General features: G+C 48.2%; 2 protein-coding genes across 7 annotated transcripts in view; one reads left to right on the forward strand and one right to left on the reverse strand.

The window, feature by feature from the left end:
* ACP2 (acid phosphatase 2, lysosomal) lies at window positions 1–8,437 on the reverse strand. Its single transcript, XM_072336986.1, has 11 exons — window positions 8,214–8,437; window positions 8,035–8,130; window positions 7,880–7,966; window positions 5,501–5,653; window positions 5,060–5,158; window positions 4,808–4,897; window positions 2,893–3,025; window positions 2,729–2,817; window positions 2,006–2,112; window positions 1,605–1,780; window positions 1–1,526 (listed from the first exon to the last, which is right to left on the reverse strand). Exons 1-11 carry the CDS (start codon window positions 8,310–8,312, stop codon window positions 1,390–1,392), a joined length of 1,266 nt encoding a protein of 421 aa, XP_072193087.1. The 5' UTR covers window positions 8,313–8,437; the 3' UTR covers window positions 1–1,389.
* NR1H3 (nuclear receptor subfamily 1 group H member 3) overlaps window positions 8,414–24,737 on the forward strand; it is a 26,759-nt gene continuing 10,435 nt past the window's right edge. The window contains exons 1-2 of one of the 6 annotated variants that reach the window (XM_072336988.1): window positions 8,414–8,543; window positions 23,764–24,011. In XM_072336988.1, the coding sequence (XP_072193089.1) occupies window positions 23,894–24,011 (118 nt within the window). In that variant the 5' untranslated portion in view covers window positions 8,414–8,543; window positions 23,764–23,893. Of the gene's footprint in view, window positions 8,544–9,950; window positions 10,103–10,272; window positions 10,478–12,435; window positions 12,591–19,049; window positions 19,321–23,763; window positions 24,012–24,737 lie in introns of those variants that run through there. The other 5 variants (XM_072336989.1, XM_072336990.1, XM_072336992.1 and 2 more) reach the window with 5 other exon arrangements.

Raw genomic sequence — 24,737 nt, forward strand, 5'->3', positions numbered from 1 at the left:
TTCTTTTTTTTTCGTGCCGGTTCTCACAGGCAGTAGCTTTTGCTTTATGACTGCCTTGCTGTGCAGCAGACCTAGATTACATCTTCAGAGGACAAAAAGGTGAGGAAGATGCTGAGGACAGCAAGCTGCTTCTGCTGATTCAGAGTTCCCATGCTGGCAGATTTCAATTATGGTGTGGGGAAAAGTCCCCACAGTACTCCATAAAGGAAGAAAAGGAAATGTCTTTAGCCTAAGTACTCGCTTCTGCCGCCAAGAAGGGAAGGGAACTGCAGCAGAAAAGGAACTAAAACTGGGAAGTGAATGTGCAGCATCACCATGTGAAGAGCCTGTGCTGGTGCCTGCCGCAGTCTCTCATCTTCTGCCAGAAGCTATGAGGCAGATGGTGAGCACTTGGCATAAAGTTCCCCACAGCAGCTACAGCGTGCAGAGAGGCCCACAGCTTCCATCCAGCTTGCCTGGAGAAAGGATCATACTTTAGACAGGAAGCCAAAGCACGGCAGATGAAGGGATCTGCAGTTACCTGCAAAGTCTGATCTGTACAATTTGATTTTATTTTTTTCCTAAGGCTGTCCAGTAGGGAAGACAGGAAACAAAAAACCAAACCAAAACAAAAATGAACAGCAACAACAAAAAAACACCAACACAGGAGTTGGTATTTATTCTAATCTTGAAGCTTTTTGCTTTGTGGATCATATGTAACTTTGAACTGAATACCAAAAAAAACTTTGCACAGTTTGCAGTCCCGTCCTGATCCCAGGCCAGTTCTTTTCTCTTGAGCTGCAGCGTGAGGAAGGGAGAAACTGACTAGCAGCAGCTACTTAGACTCAGGACCCACTTTTCATTATCTGCCATCATCTGCAGCAGCTTCCTCTGCATGACCAGCTGCTGAGTCTCTGCACATGGTGAGCTGGACAGTCTACTGCAAGCCCAGCCTTTCCACCAGCATCGGTCCAAGAGCTTGAGAGAAAAGCACACAAAGCAGGTTGACCCTGGAAAGAGAAGCAATTCCTGACTGTCCTGGATGTGGCACCTTCTGGAGAAACAAGTGCCTCTGCTACAGTCATGATGAGTGGTTACATTTACAATCACTGAAAGGAAGAAAATTCTTTAAGAGCTCCAACTGGCCATGGTGGGAATCCCAGACAACTTGTATGAGGACTAGGGCACCACACAGTAGAGTGGCTTCTCAGAATTAAAATGTACCACTTCCATGAGATTAAGTTAGTCCTCTCTCTGGGACATCACATTAGAAAGCATCCAAAAATCACAGTCCAGCTTCATTCTGGGAAGCAACGGCCAAAGCAGAATACTCAGTAACTGAAGATGCCCGATCATCCTTAGGGGCAACGCTGCTCCCTCCTATTGCCTGGGAAGGAGTTGAAGCAACTGTCAGGCCTGCTCCTCTCCCTCATTGGAAACGTGCCGATAGCCAGGGGGCTGAGACTGAATGCGAAAGAGTACAGTCAAGAGGAGAATTATAAGGAGAAGGAGAATGGATCCACACACAGCCAGCCCCACAAAAAGTCCTGCAAGGGAGAAAATAAGCGGTCAGTGTAACGCCAAGCTTTCCCTATCTGCCACTCTCTGGTTCAGCTTAGGCTTACCTGTGTCACCCATACTGCTTGCTACCTGACATTCTTGCTCCCAGTCCTGAGGAACGACAGGATCTGTGAGTTCCAAGAATCTCTGCAATGGACATATTTGCTGACAGCCAGGGATTGTCAGAGGAAAAGGTTCCTTTCCGCTCTCATTCCGGAAAAACATCTCCACGGAGAAATTACTGAAAACAAAACAGAAATAGGTGTTTTCTTTCTTTTTCCTCCAGCTCAAGTCACCCCTTCCCAAAAAGCTCTCGGTGTGCACACCATTTCCTTTAGTCTGGTGGTTATTTTCTTCCTAAGAGTCTGCCACTAGGAGCAAGATTGCATCCCCCTAGATTACACCTAGCCTATGTCTCTAACCCTTGAGGTGAAATTACAGCAGACATCCTTACTGCAGCCCTCACCCATCATCCTCTTGGTACAGCTCAAATAAATGACATGAGGCGTATGGTGCTTGAATCTTGTTGTAGACATCTAGAGCCATCTGCAGTGCCACAAGTGTGGTGTCATGCTGAGAAAGAGGGAAAAAAACCAAATCAGTCACCCTCATGAATGTGGCAGGGCAGCTCAGACCATACCAGTAGTGGACAGGACAGTGCTGAAGGGAAGTCCCCATTGTAACTTCCATGGGGAAGAAGGGAAAGGAACAGTTTACTGTTTGAAAAGTGACCTGCGATGGTGCCAGAGAAAGCGAGGAAGTGAAATGCAGCCACATATGTCCTGCATCATTCTGTTAAGAATTATTTTCTACAGGGCAGTCTGGGAGAGACGCCTGACTTTCCAGTCAGTAGGCTGCTGAAAAGTGAGGGGAACGACTCTTTATGCTGCTGCAACATCACATATGAGTGCCAGCAACCCATCCACAAAGTAAGTGTAGCAGTATTCCCCAAAGACTACCAGTCTCATCCACAAGTCTGAGCTAAAAGGAGCAAAGTGCTGGTTAGGAATTTTCCTCAGGGACCCCAGAGGAATGATGCCAGACATGGTACATCCCACCCAGCTAAAGGCAAGGATACATCTCCTGCATAGGCTGTACAGAAGCCAGAAAGAGTTAAAACCATCAGCAAGCCCCAGTCCCCAGTGAGGAGGGGTAAGTGGACCAAGCTAGTACCCAGCCTCTGACTTACCGCTGAATAGACAAGTAGTTTCAGTTGCTGGTGGGCAGAGGCATTTGCTGCTTTGGTTAGGTTTTTCCTAATGTGATCCAGCAGGACCCCTGGCAAACACAGATAACTAGTAAGATTCAAAATCCAGACAAAGCGGCACAAAGCTCCTTCCCTTGTGCACTCACCGCCTTGCAAACGAGCTTTTTCTACCCGACGATGGATCCCAAACAGAAATTCAAAACCAAAGTCTTTTAGCTGCTTCATTTGAGTCATGACATCTGGTGTCACCCATGACGGCAAATCCATTTTGTGTGCTTGCTAGGAAGAGAAAAAGAGTACTCATCTGCAGGTAGCACGGACCACAGAATAATCTGAGAACAGGAGTCGAGGCATCTGGAGTCCTGCCCAAACTGTTGTTGTGTTCCTGCTTTATTTTAAGTACAATAAATAGCTCTTCTATTTATGCTTCTATCTTCACTGTGAACACCGCATACAGAAAATAGAGGTAGTTCGTGTCCTTCCTTTTTAATGTTGTTTCAGAAACTAACCATGAGAAGCACAAAGATTAGAATCTAGGAGCTACTTTTCTGTGAATGCACAACTGGAGTGCAGGTTTTTATCGTTACAACGGTACAGTAATCTTGGGGCTTTTGCTTTACGTATGTATGCGGATGGCACACAGTCAGAAACAAAAAGACAAGCTGGAGAGCACAAGGACTCAAGTTTTCTGGTGTACCTGCAGCACAATTCCCCAGGAGGCTTTGAGGGCCAGTGAAGGATAAGGGAAATGTTAGCAAGCACTGGGATCCACCACTGGTACAGCCTCAAATATACATAACTGGGAATCTAGAAAAGAATTTGCTTTGTAGCTAACCATTTACAAGAAATAATGAGTTATGCTGGCAGACAAACAGTTGTGGTTCCCTGGCATTACTCAGATGTGCCATTATTTTCTGTGCCACGTTCCATTAAAATGCCAGAAGATGAGGCTGAATATCCTTAAGGGCTCGTTCTGTCTGAGCAGTTCCCATTAGCAACTTAGGTATTTAGCTAGTTTTTCATTACTGTACAGAGATAATAGCTGCTAAAGTCAGGCATTTCTTGGACTTTTATTTTCCTCCAGGTGTTACAGTGAATCTCCTGGCTCAGGTGTGAAAAACAGTACTTCTCTTCAGGGCACTGTTTGTAAAAGTGAGAAAAAAGGAGGAAATTCAAAGTGTCCAAAGAGATTAATCGGTGCAAGGATAGAGTTTAGAGAGTGAAACTCTTCTTTTTTACAGTGTTCTCGTTTCATTTTGGGACAGTGAGCTGTTGCCCGAGATCTTGGGGATACACTGGTTCAGTTGGGTTTGTTGGCTCAGTTTACAAGCTCTTTAAGTCAGTCTTGAAAGTGAAGATTTGAAATTCTTGATCTCTCTGACCAAAGGGAATTTTGTTACTGACAGATGTTGCTTCAGAGTGATGATTACGTTTGTGATACAAAGGGCAAATTTACACAGTGCAGCACCACTCTGGATTGGAATATTCTCAGCTTGCAGCAACTTGAGCTGCTTCTTGACATAGCAAAATGCAACTGTGGGCAGATTTATCCTTTACATCCCCAAAGGACATATATAGATACGTTAATGTACCGCAGCCAGCAAACTAACTAGCCTTGCACGTCCACAGTACCAGCATGGACACAGAATTGACATTCTTTCAACACTAGCTAGTTTGACACTAAAGATCTCTATAACATGCTTTTTTGTGCTATACCGTTGTACACAAATACGTGTATGCAATAACTATGTCTCCTGCATGCATGAGCACAATACAGCTAAACTTATTTTAAGCCTTCACAAATTAAGAGAGGCAGAGGTAGAATCAGGAATAGTCCTAATTTAAAACTTAAATCAAGGAGTTAATGTGTTTCCAGAAATCTCATTTCTACTTTACTTGGCTGCCGGTGGAGAGCTGAAGATTTCAGACTGCAGTCATTTTCTAGTGACTTTCCAATGAGTAATTTACTGTATCTGTGGTGTGGTACTTAAGCTACAAAGCAAGAGGTAACAGAGCCCTGAGACCAAATTCCCATGGCTGTAAGAGGATGAGCAAACTTACTTCACAGAACAGTGTGTCATACACACTCCAAACAGACTCGAGAGAGATATCCCGGATTCCAGTCTCATTTGCCACCATCTGCAGGAATTGCTGTAGGTACAAACATAATAAATAGACCTTCAATTTTTCAGCCCTATGCTGCATTACACACACAGAATGGAGTCTTCCTACCCTTCTCTCAGATTACATAGAGGTAACAATATTTCAACTAAAATCCTAAGACCATTTTATATCATGCAAATGATCACTTACCAAGTTGTCTCTGGTCTTATTTATGTATTCTGCTGAGTTCCGTGTTTCATTCTGTAGCTGTTCATATCGCGGACAGGGGGTCAATGGAAACTTCAATAGCTGGAAAGAGACAAGAGCAGCAAGATCACCGAGAATACCAATGTACAGGATTTGTACGTACAGGACTTTTACATACAAAATTGTACTGAAACTCTGACTAGTGGGATGCATTTATGAACAGCTTCAGGGACTGCCTTCTAACACATTCCAGCTTGTGTGTGGTCTGGTGAGTGGCTATGGCTAATACTGGCTCCACAAACACAGACCTTCAGTTTTCATCTTGTTCAAAGAACAGAAGAATCTTTGCAAGACAGGTTTCTAGGAGAAGCTCAAGACAGCCTGAATTGAGACTAAAGGAAAGACTTCTGGAGTAGTCGGTACATATCCTTGAGACTAACTTACCGTTTCCCCGGACTCCGGCACTGTGTGCACAGGGATAGGCTGCCAGGAAATGTTAGGGTTAAACATCTGTTGTTCCTCTGGGGGATACAGGCCAGCCAGATTGGCCTCCGCGCTCATCAACGTCCGATCATAGTCCGTGCTGCGGATGAATATCTGCCAGGATAGGGAAAGTACATCATTAGTATTGCTACTGTAAGTGGCAGTGCTAAGGCACAGGACAACATGCGTGCTGAAAAACACTGCCAAGTGCCCTGCAGCTGCTCAAAGACAACAGGATAACAGGAACTGAAGTACCGAGCCTGCTGCTGTCAACATGCATGGAGTTATAAGGTTGGGTATGACAGACGATTTGTTGTGTAGATCTAGAGCACTCTGTTCTGGGTGAGTGGGATAGCAAGATGCGCTGTGTGGAGATTACAGATGGAAGGGAGGCTGAGTATCTGAATCAGAGAAGGGCAAGACAGAGGTGCAGATAATGATGGGCACGGATAGGAAGCACACTGTATTTATAAAGCAGGACTGGGGCAAACTGCTGTATTCAGTTCTGTTTCAGGAACAAGCTACTGCTCATGCAAAAACCTGGCTTCTCCACACCTCAGCTCTACCACCTGAAATAGAAACAAGAGTGGTGTAAGGGAGAAAGAGAAGTGAGGAAGATGAGATTTTATTTGTGTACTTTTGGGATTAATGAGTCAAGACTCACCATTCCAGAGCTCAGAGAGAAATCTGAGCCAGAAAGGAGAGAGAAAATACCAAAGAGTTCAGAAGGTCAAAGTGGTAAAATCTTTGGTATTCTGATATCCAGGTACTGAAAATGCTTTGGGGAGACTGGAGGGAAGCCAGTGCTCAGACAGGAGAAACACATACAAAAGAACACACTAAAAACCAACATGGGACCTGAAATATCAAGAACAGAAAGACAGAAGAATCAAATATAATGTCAAGATTGGGGTTCTGTTTTAAATGCTAAATGAAAAGTGAGAAATGTAAGAAAAAAAAAACAAAAACAACACATATTCTCATCCTGTATAGCAGCTCCCATGGAAAATGTGTCTCAAAACTGAAGTCATGGCAAAAAGAAGTCCTGATTTTTTCTACCTATATTTACTTTCTAACTGTGGCTTGAAAAAAACCTGACTGTGTTTTTGTTAGACAGGATTGCCTCTGTCCTACGTATGCTGTGAAGAAACAGAAAGGAGATATTTTCAAATATAAGGACCTATTCCTCTAAGTGTCATAAAAAACAAAACTATTAAGCCCTGACCATATTTGCTTTCTTCAGCACCTTTTGCCAAGGCTCCAGCCTGTCGCTGAGTCAGGTGACAGATGGTCACACGGTATCATCCAGATGCAACACTTCTTACAAGAGAGCTTGCTCAACTCAAGCCTGCTCAGTTCAGGCTTGGTTAGCAGAACGGTTTTTGTTTGCTTGTGCTTTGGTTTGTTTTTCTTTCTCAAGCAAGAGGAGAACAGTTTCAGCTGGCTCTGTAAACATGAAACATTTGGAACTAGGGAGGAAGGTTGAAAGACCTTTGTTTGAATTGAGACTGGAAGTTTTGTTGGTTCACATGTCAAAGGGATGTAATCTGAACCATGTCAAGCTCTGCACTTACTGTGGAGTCTAAAATGGGGGGGGGAGCAACAACAGAAAATCTTATGAGGACTCTTCATTTGCTTCCAAGTAAGCTCAGATAAAACAACTGAAGCAATGTCCAGCTTTCCTTTCCAACTGCATGACAGCGTACCTCTCAGCATGACACTTGCCCATGTTCCCACTGACTCACACCACTTTAGTCAACCACGATGGACACTGTAGGGAATGTCAGCTGTCCCTCAGTGCACAGCTGCACGTGGACCCCAGAATATTTTTAAGGAAATCTACTGAAGTCTGTCAGTGTGTCAGGAACTAGAATGAAGCAGGGTGACGCCACAGAGGAAGAGAGCAAAGCGAGCAGACAGGAGAACAAGACCTTTACACTGGAAGGTAACAGAGGGTCACTTTTGGTTGGGGGCAGCTGTTTGCATGGGCTGTGCGACAGTGCCAGCAGCAGAGCAGAGGGCGCGGCAAGCACAGGCAGCGTTATTTTTGACCGGGATCTGCTGTTGTGACAGAGCACTCTCGAGTAAGAAACAACACCAGATATGCCACAGCGTTTGTTCGGCAGACGTTAAGGCCGCCGACATACAGCGGCCAAAGCTCGGCGCCCGGCCCGCCGCTCCCCCGGCCCGCAGGTGCCGCTGCGCCGCGCTCGGTAGCGGAAGCGCAGGACGAGGCAGAGCCGCGTGCCGAAGATCGAGGAGCTTTTCCTCCATCTCGTCGTTTCAGTTCTTTGCTCGTTTGTTCATTAGTTTTTCCTTTTCCCAGCCGCGGGCACTCACCTCCTGCCGCCGGTACGAGGCACTGAGGAAGCCGTGGTACCGCCGCCGCAAGGCCTGGCCCAGCTCCCACTGCTGCCGCATCCCCACCTGCAACGGCACCCACCGTTAACGCCGGCCCCTCCGCTCGCTGCCCCGCCCCGCCGCCCCGCACGCACCTGCGTGAGCTGCCCGAAGCCCTGCGGCCAGGCGCCCTCCTGGAAGGGGTCCCTCGGGTAGGCCTTGATGGGCGAGCGGTCTCCGTGCCGGTACACCTGCGGGCGGCACCGCGTCACTTCGGCCCGGCGGGGACCCGCCCGACCCGACCCGCTCCCGCCGCCCCCCATCCCTCCCTCACCAGCGTCACGAAGCGGAGGCTGCGGGGTCGGACGGGCGGCGGCTGCAGCCACGCCGCCAGGAGGAGCAGCACGGCGCCCGCCCGCCGCCCCGCCGCCATCGCGCTCCCCGCGGAACCCGATCGCCGGGACAGCGCGCCGCACGGACGCACTTCTCCGCGCGCTGCCGGCGGGCGCGTGTCTTCCTCCCGCACGGCGCGTGCGCGGCCTGGCCCGGGCCCGGCTGAGGCGGGCGGCGGGGCCGGCGCTGAGGCGGGCAGGGCCCGGCCGGGCCGGGGCGGCCCCGAGGCCTTCGCGGGACCCGAGGGGACGACGGGCGGCGCCTTCCTCTGGTAAACGGGCCCGGGGCACGCCGAACTCCGCGGGCCGGCTCGCGGCGCTGCGCGGTGTCACCGAGGGCCGCGCCGGCGTCCTCCCTCCTTCCCTCCCGCCTTGCGGCTCCGCGGTGGGACCGAGGGCAGCGGGTGGTCCTCCGGGGCCGCGCCCGTTCTCTGCCCGTGTCCCAGCCTCGCGGCTTCCCTCCCGTGCTCGGTGATGGCGCTGCGGGAACGGTCCCCGGGCCGGGATAGTAAACGTGAGGCACTGTTGGAGATGCGGCGTGCGATAGTTGCTGTGTTTCTCCTAGTACGTCCCGTCGGGCCTCGTCCAGACGGACTGTCCGTCAGTTTCTCCACGCCGCGTTCTCGTGAAAACAGAGAAAGTTTCACGGTATTGTTGCATCCCCCAGGGTGTGTGTTATGGGATACAGAAAGTGCAAACGTGCTCTGGTTCCGTGCCGCCCATGGGCCTACCCAAGGTGCCTGCCAGGCCGCACTGCCAGATCTCTGCTGCCAAAGGTCCGTCCTCTGCAGGTTGTGCTCGAGTGCGGTTCTTCACTGTGGTCTTCGGGGGATCACGGAGGGGGAGGAGGCCCGGCCTCTGCTGCTGGGCGTGCAGCTGCCACAGCGCTTCCCGGGGGCTGGTGGGGCTGCTTAGAGAAAGGCTTGAGGTGTTTGGTGCTGTGTGCCGCCGGTCTCTACCTACCGGTGCTTGGAGACACAAGGGTGTCGGGTTTTGCTTTGTTGGAGAAGGATGGAAACACAATTTTCAGGTTTGCAAGGGAATCTTGATAGCACAGAGCCTGCCATCGCAGGATCCAGGGAGCTTTTTGTCTGTGTTTGCTTAGAAACTGTGCTTTGTGGCATTGGAAGTCACACATTGCTTCTTGCAGAAATAGAGGGTAGAGGGCTTATGTCTGTGTGACTCAGGGTTCGGCCAGATGGAGCCGTTTATTTGATGTGCTTGAATGTTTAATGAATTAAAATGAGTATCTCCGTATCTCCTGGAAGGCATCGGGTCACGTTCGCTGCTGACGCTGTGCCATAGGGGGCGTGGGGAGAAAAAGTGTTTGCAGGCTGGGACTGCGCGTGCTTAACCAGAGGTACCGGTTTAGTTGTGTTGTTCTTTATCGGGTTCGGTTCTCTGCTGGCGTGACAGAACTGACACAGGGGCGATGCAGGACGGCCCTGAGCACGGCCGGGCACGGGCAGGAGCGTGAGCGGCACCCGCTGCTCAGTGCTACGGCGGCGCTTCTGTTTGTTTGCTTCCACTTTGCTGTCACGTCGGGACAGCGATCCGAGCTGAGACCGATGCGTAAGGACCGGCACGGCACGGCGCCCCGCTTTAGTTTCGTTCTCCCGAGGGCCCGGCTCCCCGGGGGCGGTCGCTGCCGCCGGGCCGGAACGGGGCGGGCCGGGCCGGGCGTGCGGTGGGCGGCCGGGCCGCGCGTTACATCACGGCAGCTCGGCAGCACGCAGCCGGGCCGAGCCGCCGCCGGTCGCTCGGGCGTTCGGGTACCTGCCGGGAGAGGTGGCCGCCCGTCGGAGGGGTCGCCGAGGAGCCGCGCCGCGCGGTAACTTTCCTCCGGGGCCGGAGCGGGCCGACGGGAGAAAAGGGGAGCTCTCGGCTCCGCCGCCGCCCGGGCAGAGGCCTGCGCCGCACTCCTGGTGCTCGGCCGCGGGCGGCGCTGGAACGGAGCGGGGCGGCCCTGTCCCGCCGGGGCGGCGATCGCGGCTGCGCCTTTCCGCGCTCGGGCCGGAGCGAAGGGCCCTGCCCCGGGGACGGCGGGGCGCCGGGGTCACGGCGCTGGAAGGGGCTCCCTGGGAGGAGTGAACGGGAGGGTGGAGGAGCTGGAGAGAGGTCGAGGGCTGGGGTGTCGCACGTGTCCTGCGTCCAGAGAGCCCAGGTCTGCTGGAGAGACTGTCAGGTGCAGAGCGATGTTTACTCGGTTGGTGGTAGCTTTGTTACGTTTTCTTGTCTGTGCGGCTCAGCTTTATATTGCTGTTGGTTCACTTGTTACATGCTGTCACCCTTGACCACCTGCCTTCTGAAACGCAGACCAGTGGCAAATGTGTGGGGGGCTGTAAGAGGATAATTGTGAACACTGACTTCTCATTGTGCCATTTCATTGTGTGTTTCATTAAGGTCCACAGACTCTTAACAACGTCTGTTCCATTGCAGGACAGCAGCATCCCTTGGATCTCTGCTTGCAGAGGAATGCTTTCTCTCATGGAGCCCCCCTTTCTTCCCTCTAAAGGCACAGCTGGGCCCTTCACTGTAAGGCTTTCCTAAGGGAGTCTCCGCCACTGACTCACACGCCTGACTAACGCTTTGGATCGCTGCAGCAGCCAGCTCCCTGCTGTGGCTGCAGGTCATGTTTGCAGGGAGGGCAGACAGTCCTCTGAGCTCTGCTGCTCATCCTAAGGTGCATGGAATGTGCTGCTCCCAGGCACCAGGGAGAGGGCTCTGTTGGGGACTAACAGAAAAACGTGCTTGCTACTTCCTTCAGTGAGTAGTGGTCTTCTCTTTCAGTTAAGAGAGCAAATCTGGTGTGAAAATTGCAGCCGAATGTTACTAAGCTCAGCCTTGCTTTCTTTTGGGTTGCGGAGAGGGCATTGGACATAGTACAGGCTGTGCCAGGACCAGATGGAGTTTGGCCTTGCTGCATTTCTCCACAACCACACCCGTGGCACATTCACCAGAGGGTTCTTCCTGCTGCAAGGCCTGCCATGCAGGCTGGATGCTGCCTGCTGTAGTCGCTCACTGGAATCTAGCACTTCAGTTCAGTAGGATTTCTTTCTTATGTGCGCTTACAGAGGTGCGTCCATGACAGAAAGAGGACAAGTTTTGGAAGAGAAAAAATGAAGGCTAAAATAATTAGCTCCCCTCCCGTCTCCACCGTTCCATAGCTGCCCAAGGAATCCTGCAGCTGCTTGTACTGTAGCGGGGTGCAGGGAGGAGCGCTCTAGCAGGGACTGTGTGTATGAATCACCTAACCAAAAAAACGTCAAACAACAGGAAACTTTATCACTGACTTGCTGTGTTCTGGCAGTGTGCCTTTGGTTACCGCTGCTGGCAGTTAGCAGCTGCTGCAGCTGCAGCTCTGCACCTTGTCACAGCGATCCCTTTGCTGGTGCAGCGAGGAGCCGGCGGTGTGCAGGACAACAGGCGTGTGCTGCAGAGATCTGGGCGGGAGCTCGCTGCCTGATGCTGAGCTCACACCTGTAGGTAGAGCTGTGTTTCCAGCATGTTAAAGCGTGTTGGATTGCTGTTATCTCTGTTCAGACATTTTCAGTCAAGGTGCTTTCTCTAGGAATTGCCGGAACGGTTCTGGAAGCGCTCGTTGTTTGGTGAAGGGAAGGATGAATTCTGCTGCTGATTGATCCAGTCTTTAGAAGCGGTGATGGGCGCAGACTGCTCATGTTACATCTTTTGTAACTAGATCTGCGCTGTGACTGGATGGCCATCCAGACGGACTTTTTTTTTTCCTTCAAAAAGAAGTTCTGAATTGAAAGTCTTTAACTGTTGCTGTTGCTTAGAAGTGCCACTTGCCCAGGGAAGATGGTAGAATATAGTGTGCTTTGTCTTTGAACGTGCTTTGTCTTTGAATGCACTGAAGGATGATCCTGTGTTCTGCTTTGGAAGCAGCTGCTGTGGAATTCTCGTTGTCACCGATCTGTGTATCTTTGCTAGTTGGATGGGAAAGCATGTCAGATTTTGTCATTTTCCTTCCCTTCTTCCCTACCAAGCAATGACATTTGCACATCTGACAGCCTCGGAGAAAAATAGCAATTTCAGCATTAAGGTAAAGCCTTATGAAAAAGCTGTTTTGTTTGGCTGGGGGAAATTGTTCTGCTGCTCTGCATAGCAGCGCGTTGCCTTGTTTTCCTCACAGCATAATAATTTAGGAGGGCAGGATCACATTCTCTGCTGTGGAAACTGAGTGGGAAGGAGCCTCATCTTAGGCAGGAGTTTGGGGGAGTGCTTTCTGCACGGGTACGGTTCTGCACCCAGTCTGCAAACTGGTTGAACTTGGTCTCAGATCATACTTCTCCTAATACGTAAGTGCAACGTTTGACCTTGCATTTTCTTTGTGGTTACTGCAGCTAGGAGCTGCATTTTAATAAGGCTTGCTATGACAGATGCATAGAATATTGTTAAAGTAAGTGAGGCTTTCTGTGTTCTGGCAGATCTTAAAAATATCTCAGTTAAAGGTGGTTACGATGTGTTACTCCAGCACCCTGTGTTGCTTTGTTCTGTGACTTCCTGCTCACAACAAAATACTTTTTTTTCCTCCATTTTTGGAGTGCGGGCAAGTTCATTTCTTGTGTCCTCAATGACAAGGAGATATCTCTGCAGCCTTTGGGGCTTGTTAGTTTAGATCTGGAGCTCTCAAAAGCAGATTTCCTGTAAGGCAAAATTGCTTTATTGAGAATCCGTAACAAAACGTAAAGGGAGTTGCAATATGCACCGTCAAGCTTTTAAGCCTCTTGTTTGGGGAGGGCAAAGGCTACTTTGGGTAGCACACATAGAGAAGAGCAGAATCCTTTTTTGCCTGTAAGGGGGGAAAATATTTGTTTCTTTGGTTGAGGGTGAAATGAAGAGAACTGTCTTAGAAAATCAGGAAGGTAATTCTCTGAATTTGGAAGCTACCATCATTGTTCTCTCTAGGGTTAAGTAGGAGAACTCTCATGGGGTGGGATGACTGAAAGGCCATCACAGTTGTACTGCAGAGCCAAATCGCACTATTTACGTGTAGAAACATCTGTGGGGTGTAAATGAACAGTATGAGGTGGGTATCACACTGGTTGCTGCAGTGAGTGACTGACAAGTGTAGGTGTTCCGTGGCATATTAGGTTGTCTAGTTTTTTGTAAGGTTTTCTAAGAAATACTGGTAACTAAAATGAAAAATAACTGTAAAATTCCTTGAAACGAGCTGGGCACAGAAGTGAGATCCACTGCCCCTCTTGGGAAAGGGGAGCCTTGGCTGACCGTGCTCCAGCTATGAAACAAACATGGCTGCGTGGCTCAAAGCAAGGATCCCACCTGCTGATTGTAAGTCACGATTTGAGTTGGTGATCCAAGTAATCCACGTCAACCTTATTTTGCATTTGGTGTTTTCCTGAAAGCAAGGTTTGTTCTAATCAGCTGGGCTCATTTGTTACTTGCTAAGCAGACTGATAGAGTGTATCTGCATACATCAGTTTATGCTGCTATATCACAGCAGCTGTTTACATTGGAAAATGGCCATTTGAATTTATTAGGTGAGTAATTTCTTTCCTAGTGATTTCTGCAAAGCTTTTTGCATTAAAGGGTCAAATGAAAAGCATGCAGTGTTACATTTTTATAGTTAGACTATAATCAAGAACTGGACACATAAAAAATATAAACTTGCTGGCATGTGTGCTGTTAAAACAGTTTTGCTTTAACAAGGCGGTGTTATCTGTACTTATCAAAATGAACTGCATGTTTTTGGTCGTCGTGTCCTTGCAGATCTTAGAATGAGCGTAACTCATCCTGCCTTGTGTTGTTTTTCTTCATAGATTGGAAGAGAAAAACACCTCCCTCCCCGTGCGTGCTTCCCTCCCCCAGCTTTCACTGAATGATCACATTGATGAAACAGCCTCTTGTCCTTTATGGATTGGGCCTTCAATGGATTCTGGTTCCAGGGACTTAAGAACTTTCTCTAATTTAGGAATTGCATTCTTTGAACATTCCACAGCGACTGTGTGCTGCTTGGGGAGGGTTTGTGCAAGTGTTTGTGTTAGGCTTTATCGTCCGTTATCATTGTTGTAGAAAATTTAGTGAGTGTAATCTTGGAAAAATATGTGTGAAGGCCTCTAAGAATAGAAACATTTGGAATTCAAGTAGTCTATTGAGGGCCTTTGTGAAATGAGGGCAAAGAGGTGCAGGCTTCTGAACCAGTTCTGTAGTGTCTTGGTGGCCAGGGTGATGCGTGCAGAAACGTGCTGCTCCCCAGAGGACTCCACACGCTGCTCCGGTGACTTTCCTGGCCGTTTATCCATGGGCAGCTCTCAGGCAGGTGTGCGCAGTGGCTTCTTGAGCACCTCCCAGGGGGAACCCGAGTGCGGATGTTTGTGGGCTCATGAAGGTGTGCTGGGAGAGCCTTTGGGGCCGGCTGTGATAGCACTTGCCCCGACTTGCACACGGTGTGGGGCCCTCAGCAGCAAGCTGCAGCTCGCACAGCCGCTGCCACTGAGGCAGCTCGGCAGCCGTGCGCTCCAAACGCTGGAGAAGAAGCTGGCTTGTGGCCTTCAGGTACCGACTTTGGGAGTGTTTCGAAATACAGCATACAGGTGAGCTCAGACCCTGCCATGAAGCTCCTGTTATCCGAGTGCATCTGAAAGCAGGGGAGTTAACTTTCAGGCTTTGGTGGAACTGAAGAAAACTTTTCCCTTGCTCTCCAGAAGCTGCCAAATAGCTTTTTGTTTTCCTGGAAGTAGAACAGGAGTGGAGAAAGTGGAATCCTTTTCCCGAAGAAAGCTTCTTTTTTCCCCTCTATTACCTGCACTTTGAAGATGTTTTCCTGTCATGCTTTTAGCAGCAGATTGGGTTTGATTGTGGAAATTAAAACGAGGAGAGACTGGAGGTTTTGTTCTGCCCCGTTCCAGCGTGGTCTCCCAGTGATGCATCCCAGTACTTGCTGTGGGTGGTGCCTTCTGTAGTGTCCCAGAAGCAGCAGCCATCCCCACACTTATCCTCATCCTGGCATTAAGGCTAAGAAGCCCAGCTGCTCGCTGGCAGCCCCATTACCTGCTCCCACATGCTCACACTTACATTGCTGGGTCTGCAGCTGTTTCTGAGAAGGTGGCTGCCAGGAGCTTTCTGACTGGCACAATGTTTGCTCGCTTACTTCATGTGGCACCTGCCCAAGCTTTCGTCTGCACAGAGCTGCTGGCTCGTGGCTCTTTGGTTGGTGGCCTGTGGGTTCTGCCATTGACTTCCTTTTCCTCTTCCTGACAGGACTGCACAGGAACTGGGAACGGGGTGGGCTCCTCGTGCTGTGTTGCTTAGATGAAACCCAACAGTCTCGTAATTAGGTTCCTTTCTTTTTCTCTATTAGGGCTTTTCTACAGACTTCCAATCTGTTCTGGGCTGTAGGAATTTGGGCCATAGGAAAGCATTGATCTGCTAGCACCTCAGGTACCCTTGCCCTACGTTAGGGCTCTATTTAGATGAACCAGGGGGAAGCTGTGAGTGCCTGGAGATTACCTGCAGGAGCAGAGGCTCAGCTTGGCCAGCTGGAGGGTGTGCCACTCTGCAGCCATCCCACTGGCTGGTGCTGCCGCAGCGGACTCTGCCCTGCTCCGACTGTTTTCCAGCTGAGTGTTTGTGGTGATGTCAGGCGGTGTGAGAAGGGAGCATGACTTGGCAGGACAAAGTCTGCAGAAAGTTCAACTCTGCATTTGGCCAGGAACCTCAGAGGGAATGGGATCGACACACACATTCTGCTACACAGATTGTCACACGCCCTCTCGCACGCTTCTCTTCCTGTCACACGGATCCTCTTTTTCTCATTTTCAGACCTTTAACCCTTCCCTTCGAGCTTTCATTTGTGGATTTATTTAAAAAAGAAAAATAAATCCTCCTTATCCTGCTATTGTACCTTCTAAGTGTTTAGCTGGAATGACCCCGAAGCAGAAATAGACCATGAGGGCCAGGATCTAGGATAAGAAAGTCAAAAGCAGGGCAAGTTTGCCTTCCAGCAGAGCTCCTAATATTCTTCTGGTCTGCACCCCTACAGCCCTAAATGCCCACCCCTACTGTGTTTCTTGGCAATTTTTATCATCTCTTCGTGCTGATTTAGGTTCAGATGTGTAATTCAGCTGTAGGGTGGGAAGCTCTGCCTCTCTTCTGCCCTTCTAAGAGCCGCATTAGCAAAATCTGCCAAAATGTATCCCTAAGTAATGGGTGAGTGCTGAATAGGCCAAGATGTAAAATGGTCCAGCTTGCTTGGAAGCAATTTAGACTCAGTTCTTCATATAAGTGTTTCAGTAGTATTGTCATTTCTTTCTGACCTCTGTGCTACATCTAGGGATAGTATTTCTATGAATGGGAATTGGTACTTCTCCCCTACTGCCCTTAAGGGAGTCTTAATGAGTTTCCTGCCTGCTTTGCAATCCAGTACTGTGTTTCTCTTTTGCCTGTTATGAGCAGTAGTATTTGTTTTGATAGATGCTTTTAGGTGGGATGGTGCTTGGATACTAAATGCTATATAGATGCACTATAAAAAGCTGTTTCCCAGAAACAATTCCGTGTTAGTTATGGTGATATGCAGCATGTTGATGAAAGGAAGTGGGTGGAAAGAAGGAAATAGAAAAATGAACAAGCAACTGTACCACCACTAACAGCCCTCGCCTTCAGTTTTTCTTTCTTCTTTTGCCTTGTGTTCTTCTGTTGCAGGGGTGCTGGAGGGTAGAGACCAGTTCAAGAGAGGGTGTTCTGTCAGTGGCTCGGTCCGTGTTCTTCCTCAGAGGAACCAGCAGCACTTCTGGGTGCTGATACTGAGGAGATGGGCTGAGACCACCTGGGGAGCTGAGTGCATCTTCCCTTGGTGATGGCAGCTGCTGGAGACAGTTGGTTAGATTAGGCTGGGGCCAGGGGATGTTATTTCCTGAGAGTTCTGTGGAGATGAAATTACTTTAAGGAAACAATCAGGTAAGCAGTATGTGGTTATTTATTGTTATTTCCTATGTGCAGAGAAAGGCCAGACGTGCTGTTTTTCTGGCTGTAATTTCTTCGATTCTCTGATTGGCTGTGGGCTGGGTTTAGCCCTCTTCCCTGGTCTCCACTATGAGGGTAGTCACCGTTATTTCCTTGGATTTTGCTTGTTCTCATCTCCCTTCAGTTTGGATATAATATTGGGATGGGATCTCACACCCCTTGTGAGTCAAACTTACGTTCCCTGAAGTAGGGATGTAATATCTGTGGGACTCACGTTCCAAAAGGGAGAACATAGGCTTCCAGGTGGGGATATCTTTTCTCAGTCACGTGGTGCCACGGTGGTAGTACACAGTGGTTGGAGAAAGAAATCTCTTTAACCTTCCACTAATGTGCAGACCCCATTTGAAAAAAAACCCAACCAGGCTGTTTAAACATAGCTGGTACTGCCATTACCTCTGATTCAGGAGACACTGGCTGTTTCCCATCTCTTTGGAATCGTGTTCTTTTGACAAGTGTGGGGATAGCTTTAATTCCTGCTGGTTAGCAGATACCTTCACGGGAGGAAGTTCTCCAGATCGCTTGAGTCCTTCTCACATCTAATTTTACCGGTATTGTTTTCTCTGGTGATGCACTCAGAAGGACAAGAGGATTACACCCATAGCCAATATAGGTGCCGTAGGAAGTAAATGAAACACAGAGCAATATACCTTTGTATAGATATATTTAAATGTGCAGGGGAAAAAAATATCTTATGTTTGGATACCTTAACTTGCATGGGGAAATTGTGACTGGCAGTGGCAAAAGAATGCTGTTGCTGCCATGTGAATTTCCATAGGGAGTGCGCTTACAGCTGATGCTGACAAACACTCTGCAGAGCAGGCTGCTGGTTGGATCCCCTCCCTTCCCCTTCTTCCAGGGAGCAGCACAGAGCTGCCCTTTGCTCCTTTGATAGGAGGAGGGGGCAGCTGTTTTGCTCAGTATGCTTCATCCTCCTGGGAGGAGCACAGATGGGATTTTTCCTGTTCAGAGCTTCTGTCAGAGCCTCGGTTGCTCTTCCTGCCGTCTGAAGGTCGGCACTGATAGCGGAGTCAAACTGCCATTTGACAGTTGGAGCTGGATTTGCAGCCAGGAGCTGGGGATTATTGCAGTTCAGTTGCAAATGGCAAGTTCTGCTCGCTTTCTCCCCTGTGGTTATTGTGGAAGCTGGCATCAACCCAGGTGGCTGTGTTCCTATTGCCCCTCACACTGGGAGGTGGGGCTATGGCTTGGCTGGGCTGGGAGATGATGGCTTGTCATTTGGTAGGATAGTTGGGGGTGCTGTTACTGTAATATCTTCTTTACTGGAAGCCAGTGCACACTCTCGTTTTGGCAGCTCTAAGGATGGCTATATTGTAGATTAGCCAGAAGCTTGAAAGCTGAGGGAAAGAGACGGTAGAAAGCCTGGGAAGGATAAGAGGGGCTGGAGCTTTGCTAACTCAATCTGACTTGTGCTGTTCTGTAGACTTCAAGGGAACGTGGATCAACAACCTCTGGGGCTATTTCGTGTCAGCAAGGTGCCACTTCAACCCTGATAGACTTATTATTAATTTTCAGTTAATTAACTAGGGAAGAGCCTATCCTTTCTTACCATTATCTGTTCCCTTGTTCCCTTTCTGCCTCTTTCTCTCTTCCTTTGTCAGAAGGACCGATGCTTCCATGCAAACAGGAAAAGAGACGAGAGAGCACCCTGTGTGCAGTGTGAGTGAACGGCAGTAACCCCGTCTCTTTTCTCCTCCTCTCTGCAGGATCAAGGGCAGCTGGGAGGGAGCAAAGGAGGGAGGGGGGAAACAGGAAGGCTCAGCCCACTTCATGATCTCACCCACCATGAGAGCAGTCTCTGTATCACTCTTTTCCTCTTGCTTCTTGTTTTGACATGGCACCCTTTGATCAGGCCGAAACCAAGAGGTAAAGGCAAGGGCAAACCCAAAACCTCAGTCTTTGTATGTAGGGCATAATGAGAGAGACAGGTGAGAGGAGAGGGAGCATCTCCTGCTGGTTGAGACGTGTATGGAAGAGCTGAGTTGAAGAGCAGTGGCTGTTGGAGTGAGGAGCTCCTCTACAGAGTTTGTAAGTTTCTGGGCATGATTGGAAACAGCGTGTTCTGTCTGCATTTCAGGGATAGTGTGGGAAGCCCTGTTCCCAGAGTGCCTGGTGTAGGAAAGAAGCTAGTTCTGTGCTGTGGAGACACAGCCTGGGAGTGGGTTTGGATTTTGATACAGAACAAAGCAGAAGCTGATTGGTGTTGTATTTGGTAGTGCCTTTAATTCACTTTGCTAATGAATTTGCAAATGTTCAGTGGAGAGAAATTTCTATTTTGCTTCAATCCTGTTTTCAGTTCTTCTTCCCTTAGGTTGGACAGACATGGTTTGGATTTTCTGTTGCTGCTTGTCAATAATGGCATATTGTGTGTGTCCAGAGCATCTAAGTCATACTGGATACAGACTGACAAATGCATAAATGTTTACTTTGTTGTAATAAAAGATCTGAAAATTACAGTGACTTCCCTTCAGTCTCCCAAAGCTAAAAACTCTTTTAGGGTGTTTTTCTATAATAGCCTGACTTTCCCTTCCTTGGCAAGCCTAAGAGGAATGGGCAGAAACCCTATAGAATACCGCCTTCCATCCTGGTGCACTCTGTCGTTATAACTTCCTGTTCTTTTTCTTGTGCTCTTTCAGCCAAGTGACACACACTTGTTTAAGTTAATCTGTCCAGTAGTTAGTCAGTTCTGGAGCTCTTCCCTGAGAGCTGCCACAGCACCTGTGCCTGGAGGTAGGAGACACTGTGCCGTGTGTTGAGAACAGGCTGAAGCCAAGTGTGGAGAGCCAGTCCAAAGAAAGTCTTCACCATCAGAGCTGGGTGCCACAGTGAGAACCATGCAAGATCAGGGATACACCAGTTCGAGGGAAGAGACAAACACTTAAGCAAAGGCTTCTCTTGTCTGAAGGCTGTGGGATTTTGTAACCTAGCAGGACTCTGACCAGTAACTCCTCTTTTGAAAGATCCCAGGGACTTGCATAAACTTACAAAGTCAACATATCCTCTGAGCATCCAGTGCTTGGAGGCAGAAGGCCCACTGTGCTTTTCCTCTCATTATCCCTGACTCCACAGCAGTTTCTCCAGACATGCACTTGCATCTAGTTTGGTTCCTGGTCTGTGAATTTATCCCACAAAATACCAGACAAAGAATGCTCTGGAGAGGACAGACATTTTTATCAGAAGTGTAACTATAGTAACTACATCTGGTTCCTTTGGCTTCTTCACCTGTGTGCTTTGCTGCACAAAGCCATATCCTTTACTTATCCTCTGAGATTGTGTGACAAAATAAGCATGTCCTGTAGTTTTGTGGCTCCCAAGGACAGGTCTGGTCAAAGATTTCCAAAAGAGCTGCATAAATGCTTCAGCTGGGCTCAGAAGGGGTGCTCTAGCTGAGGGTTTGGGTTCAGACAAGGAAGGAATAGTGAAGGTTTCTGGCTGTAAGTGTGAAGTCCAGGAGCCAGGCCCCTCTAGTCCCTACTCTGGTATTTTGTTTGGGCGCTGATCTCAAGGCCATCAGAGAGGGAAGAAAAGATGTAAGGAACAACACTTGTCAGAAATGTTGAGTGTCTCGTCTGAGACATGAGCCACAAGGGGCTGGTGGAGAATTGCTTCTATCTGCCCTTCATCCGTGTGTGCTTCCCTACTGGAGTGTATGCTCAGCAGGTTCCTGTTGTAGAAACTGTGTTGGATAAGTGATTGCCCCATCTCTTGTCACTCAGCCAGTGCTGGTTTCTATAACTGACAGAGTTGAGACAGACAGTGGAGGCAGTGCAGGAGATGATGTCAAGAAGGCCGCGTTCCTTTTTGTAGTGCAGGCTTGCAAAACCCTTCTTTATTTCAAGTTGAAATGGTGGTACAAATTGAGAGATGCGAACCTCTGGTAACATGAATGTTAAAACAGAACTCAAGAACATTTGGAGTTGTGTGAAAGGAATCCTCGTGTATTTCTGTGAAACTTAACTCCCTGCCTAATCACACAGCCTCTGGTATCTGCCTGTGGGGAAAAGCCTAGTTTAGCTTTCATTACCTAGCTCCACCAGAGTGCTGCTGTTTGTAGTTAGGGCTATTTTTCCAGAGCCTAGAACTGTTACTGCATCTACAAAACTAAAAATACTGTGTCTTAGGAGCAGCCTTGGCCTCTCATCTTTCCTGCTCCTGTCTGGCCTGTTCTGTTGGGGAAGTGCCAGAGGCTGGCGCATGGGGTAGGAACACATGGGCTGGTTTCACAGCATGAAGATAGCGCCTGATATACCATACCCCTGCTGTGTGCTGGGTGCCTGCAGGCTAGTCTGACATTGCCAGGAAGTCAGCAGTCTCTTTTTTAGGGAAAAAAAAACCCTCCCCTTTGGGCTCCAGATGTCCTGCTGACAACAAGTTTCACTCTTGCAATGTCAGTCGTGATGATGTGGATGACATGATTTTGTAATCCCATCAGGAGGAGCCCTCCTCCTCCCTTACTTCCCGGAATACATTGCAGCTCGTGGCTGAGATGTAGCAGGGCTGTGTCGCTGCCTGCAGGCAGCAGGACCTGAGCACTGTCACTGTCCATCAGCTGGAGGGTCAGGCCTTTTCTTCCAGAAGTGCTGCAGTACTACCAGCAGTGTTTCGTTCTTCACAGTAATTGATGCTTGAGTGAATCTTTTGTGTGATTTAAAGGAATGTGGAGATGTACTCAGGCGTCTCAGCTTTCTGTTTGGTGCCCAAATGTGTCCCAGGAGATCTGAAGATGCGCACTGATGAGGAGCATACCTGTAGGAATACAAGGCAGCTCTGGGTTTCTCTCACTGAAGTTCCCATCTCCAGGTGGTGCTCTGTGTCTCTCCACAAGGTTTTCTGTCACTGCAGGATTTACTGTGGATAATTTTTTTGAGGTTAACAGTGATATTCATGCTGTTCTTTTGGGAACTGTGAATCTCTTTAGATTGTTTGCAAATCAGATCTGTTATGTTGCGGTCTTTTACTCTGGGATTTCAAGTTCTCCTGTGGCTTTGTGTTCTACATTTGCTGCAGTTGCATTTATCCTAGTCTATTTCTGTAGTGATTGTGTGTCCATGTACATCAAGGAATGGGAGTTTTGAGCTCTTTATGCAGTCTGAGTCAGTGTTTACAAAGGTCACATAAATTAATATGTGATTTTTTTAATATATGGTTTTTAACACTTGCTTCTGTTTGCCACAGCATAATGAGGCACGGTAAGAGCACAGCAGTCTTGACAGTGTGGCTGGATTTGTACGTGATGACTGTTGCTCTCGGAGTTCTGGGAGAGTGGGTGGTTCTGTGGGACAACTGCTTTTGTCTTTTGCCCTTGGCATTCTGAGAGAAGTTACACGGTCTGGTCCAAATACAGAGGAGGGAAGAAGGGGCTTGAGGCAGTAGTCCTCTGCCTCTCACAGTCAGCAGTGCACCGTGTAAGGCATGTCCCTGCTTACCTGATGCTTTTATGTTTGTGCTGCTGCACAGCCTTCTGTTACCTCCTCTCTTCTAGAGAGTGGCACACTTCCAGTCCTGAACTCAATCGGCCAAGTTAAACTGGTCCTGGCCTTTAAGGCAGTTGCTTTTTAAATCAGTTAATCCTTTTAGCTTGCATTGGTAAATCACAGAATTAAGATCAAGTGATCTGTATGCACATTGGATCAGATAAAGGTGTGTTTATGCTCGCAGTTTACATCAGTTTCACTTAGTCTTTGCAGTCTAACTATCTGGTAAGGCTTTTTTTCTGTTTAGGTAGTAGCTTTTTGGAAAAAGCGATTGGATTCGCTTTCCAGATTCATGTAACAGTGTGGAAGTAGGGCTTTATAATAAGGATGCCTTTTAGTATGATTTCCAAGTCCAGAAAACGGTGTCCCCAGAAGGTTGGTGGTGAATGTTTCCTGAGAGTGGCACAGTGGCCGTGGTTTCCCTTAGGTGTGAGTCTGGTTTTCCATTTATTTTTGTAAGTCGGGAGGATTTGTAATCCACATCTTTGCTGCATCGTTGATCCGTGGCACAGCCTTCAGCTGCTGCTAGTCGTAGGGAAATTAGTCATTGCTATATCAGTGTATCAGGATTGTCTTTTACAGTTTTCTGTGTGCACTGGAGTGCATGCAGCTCCAGCACAGCTGGCAGCAATGAGTAATTGGTTCCTGGAAGCTTCAGCAAAGGCCTCTGGTTGTGGAGTTTGGAATTTCCCTCTCACATACTTGGAACGGTTAGGGCTGAAGTCCCCTGGTGGTGCTAGCGATAATGGAGGTTTGTCCTGCTTTGATGTGACAATAAACAGTTTTGTGTCTGAGTGTGCTATTAGTGTGTCTTTACCACAGTTTGTCAAAATATTATTATAAAGGAATAAATATTAATAAAAAAAACAAAGTTAGTTGTCCCTTAATAAGGAAACGATCGTGCTGCTTGCTTGGGATGCATTCTGTAATAGAGTTTGGGAGTTAACAGTCTCAGTAGCTGAAGTTTTGCCTCTTTTGCCTCTGTTTTTCTCCACAGGTACTTCCTTTCTGACTTTCAGTAGCAGAGGAAGACTAAAGGCCTTGAAGAAAGTTGTCTTCTGCTCCTTACTCTGCAGTAACAATGCTGCAGAGATGAGATTATAGCAAGCCCTTCCTGTGTGGCCTCCATGGGTCCCACTCAACTCAGCACACAGGACCATGGGAAGAGGGTGGCAAGTGTATTTGAGATGGAGGAGGAAGGGCTTTCACTCTTCTCTGGCTCAGAGAACCCTCCTAAGCATGCAGGTATGGAAAAATTCTTATTAAATGCATACAAGGTAAAGGGATTCCATTCTTTAAGCTGTGAATAATACTGGTACTTGGAAAAGTTCTAGAGTCAATACTGCTACATCTGAGACACCAATGTCTAAGACTAGAATCAATTACTGGTAGTTGAAGCTGGCTGAATTGATCTAGCTGGTAAAGATGTTGAGTCTTTTGCTAATTTGGTGCTCTAGAAGTAACATCTGTGTGGGAGTAAAATCAATTTCTTTTTGTTAGCTTTATCAAAAGCTGCTGAACAGCAAATCCTTACTGAAGGTGGCAGTCTGACAAGGGTTAGTGCTGCAAAGAAAGGCTCTGGCAGATTGACATAACATAAAGGAGAGTGGAGTTTCCTTCTGTGCATTTGTTTTTCTAGACTGTGTATATCCACATTAATTAGACATGCTAAGCCATGATATTCTGAAGCTGCGTGGTATAAAAAAAGATGGGGACCAGAATTGAAAAGTGATCTTGCACAAAGGATTGAACTTAAAATCATGCCAAAGAATAGGATTGAAGTTTTACAGTTATAGTTGCCACTGACACACAGCATCCTGTATCTTCAAAATGTAAGAAGACATAATAGAACATCACTGAACAGATAACAGGAAGAAAAAGAAAGCCCAACTATCAGCAACTTAATGAAGGAATGACAAATCAGTGCAGTCAGCTGTTGAACAATGAGGCTTTGGCCAATCCCTGATACAT

The sequence above is a fragment of the Excalfactoria chinensis genome, chromosome 5 (genome assembly GCF_039878825.1).
Source record: "Excalfactoria chinensis isolate bCotChi1 chromosome 5, bCotChi1.hap2, whole genome shotgun sequence".
NCBI lineage: Eukaryota > Metazoa > Chordata > Aves > Galliformes > Phasianidae > Excalfactoria > Excalfactoria chinensis.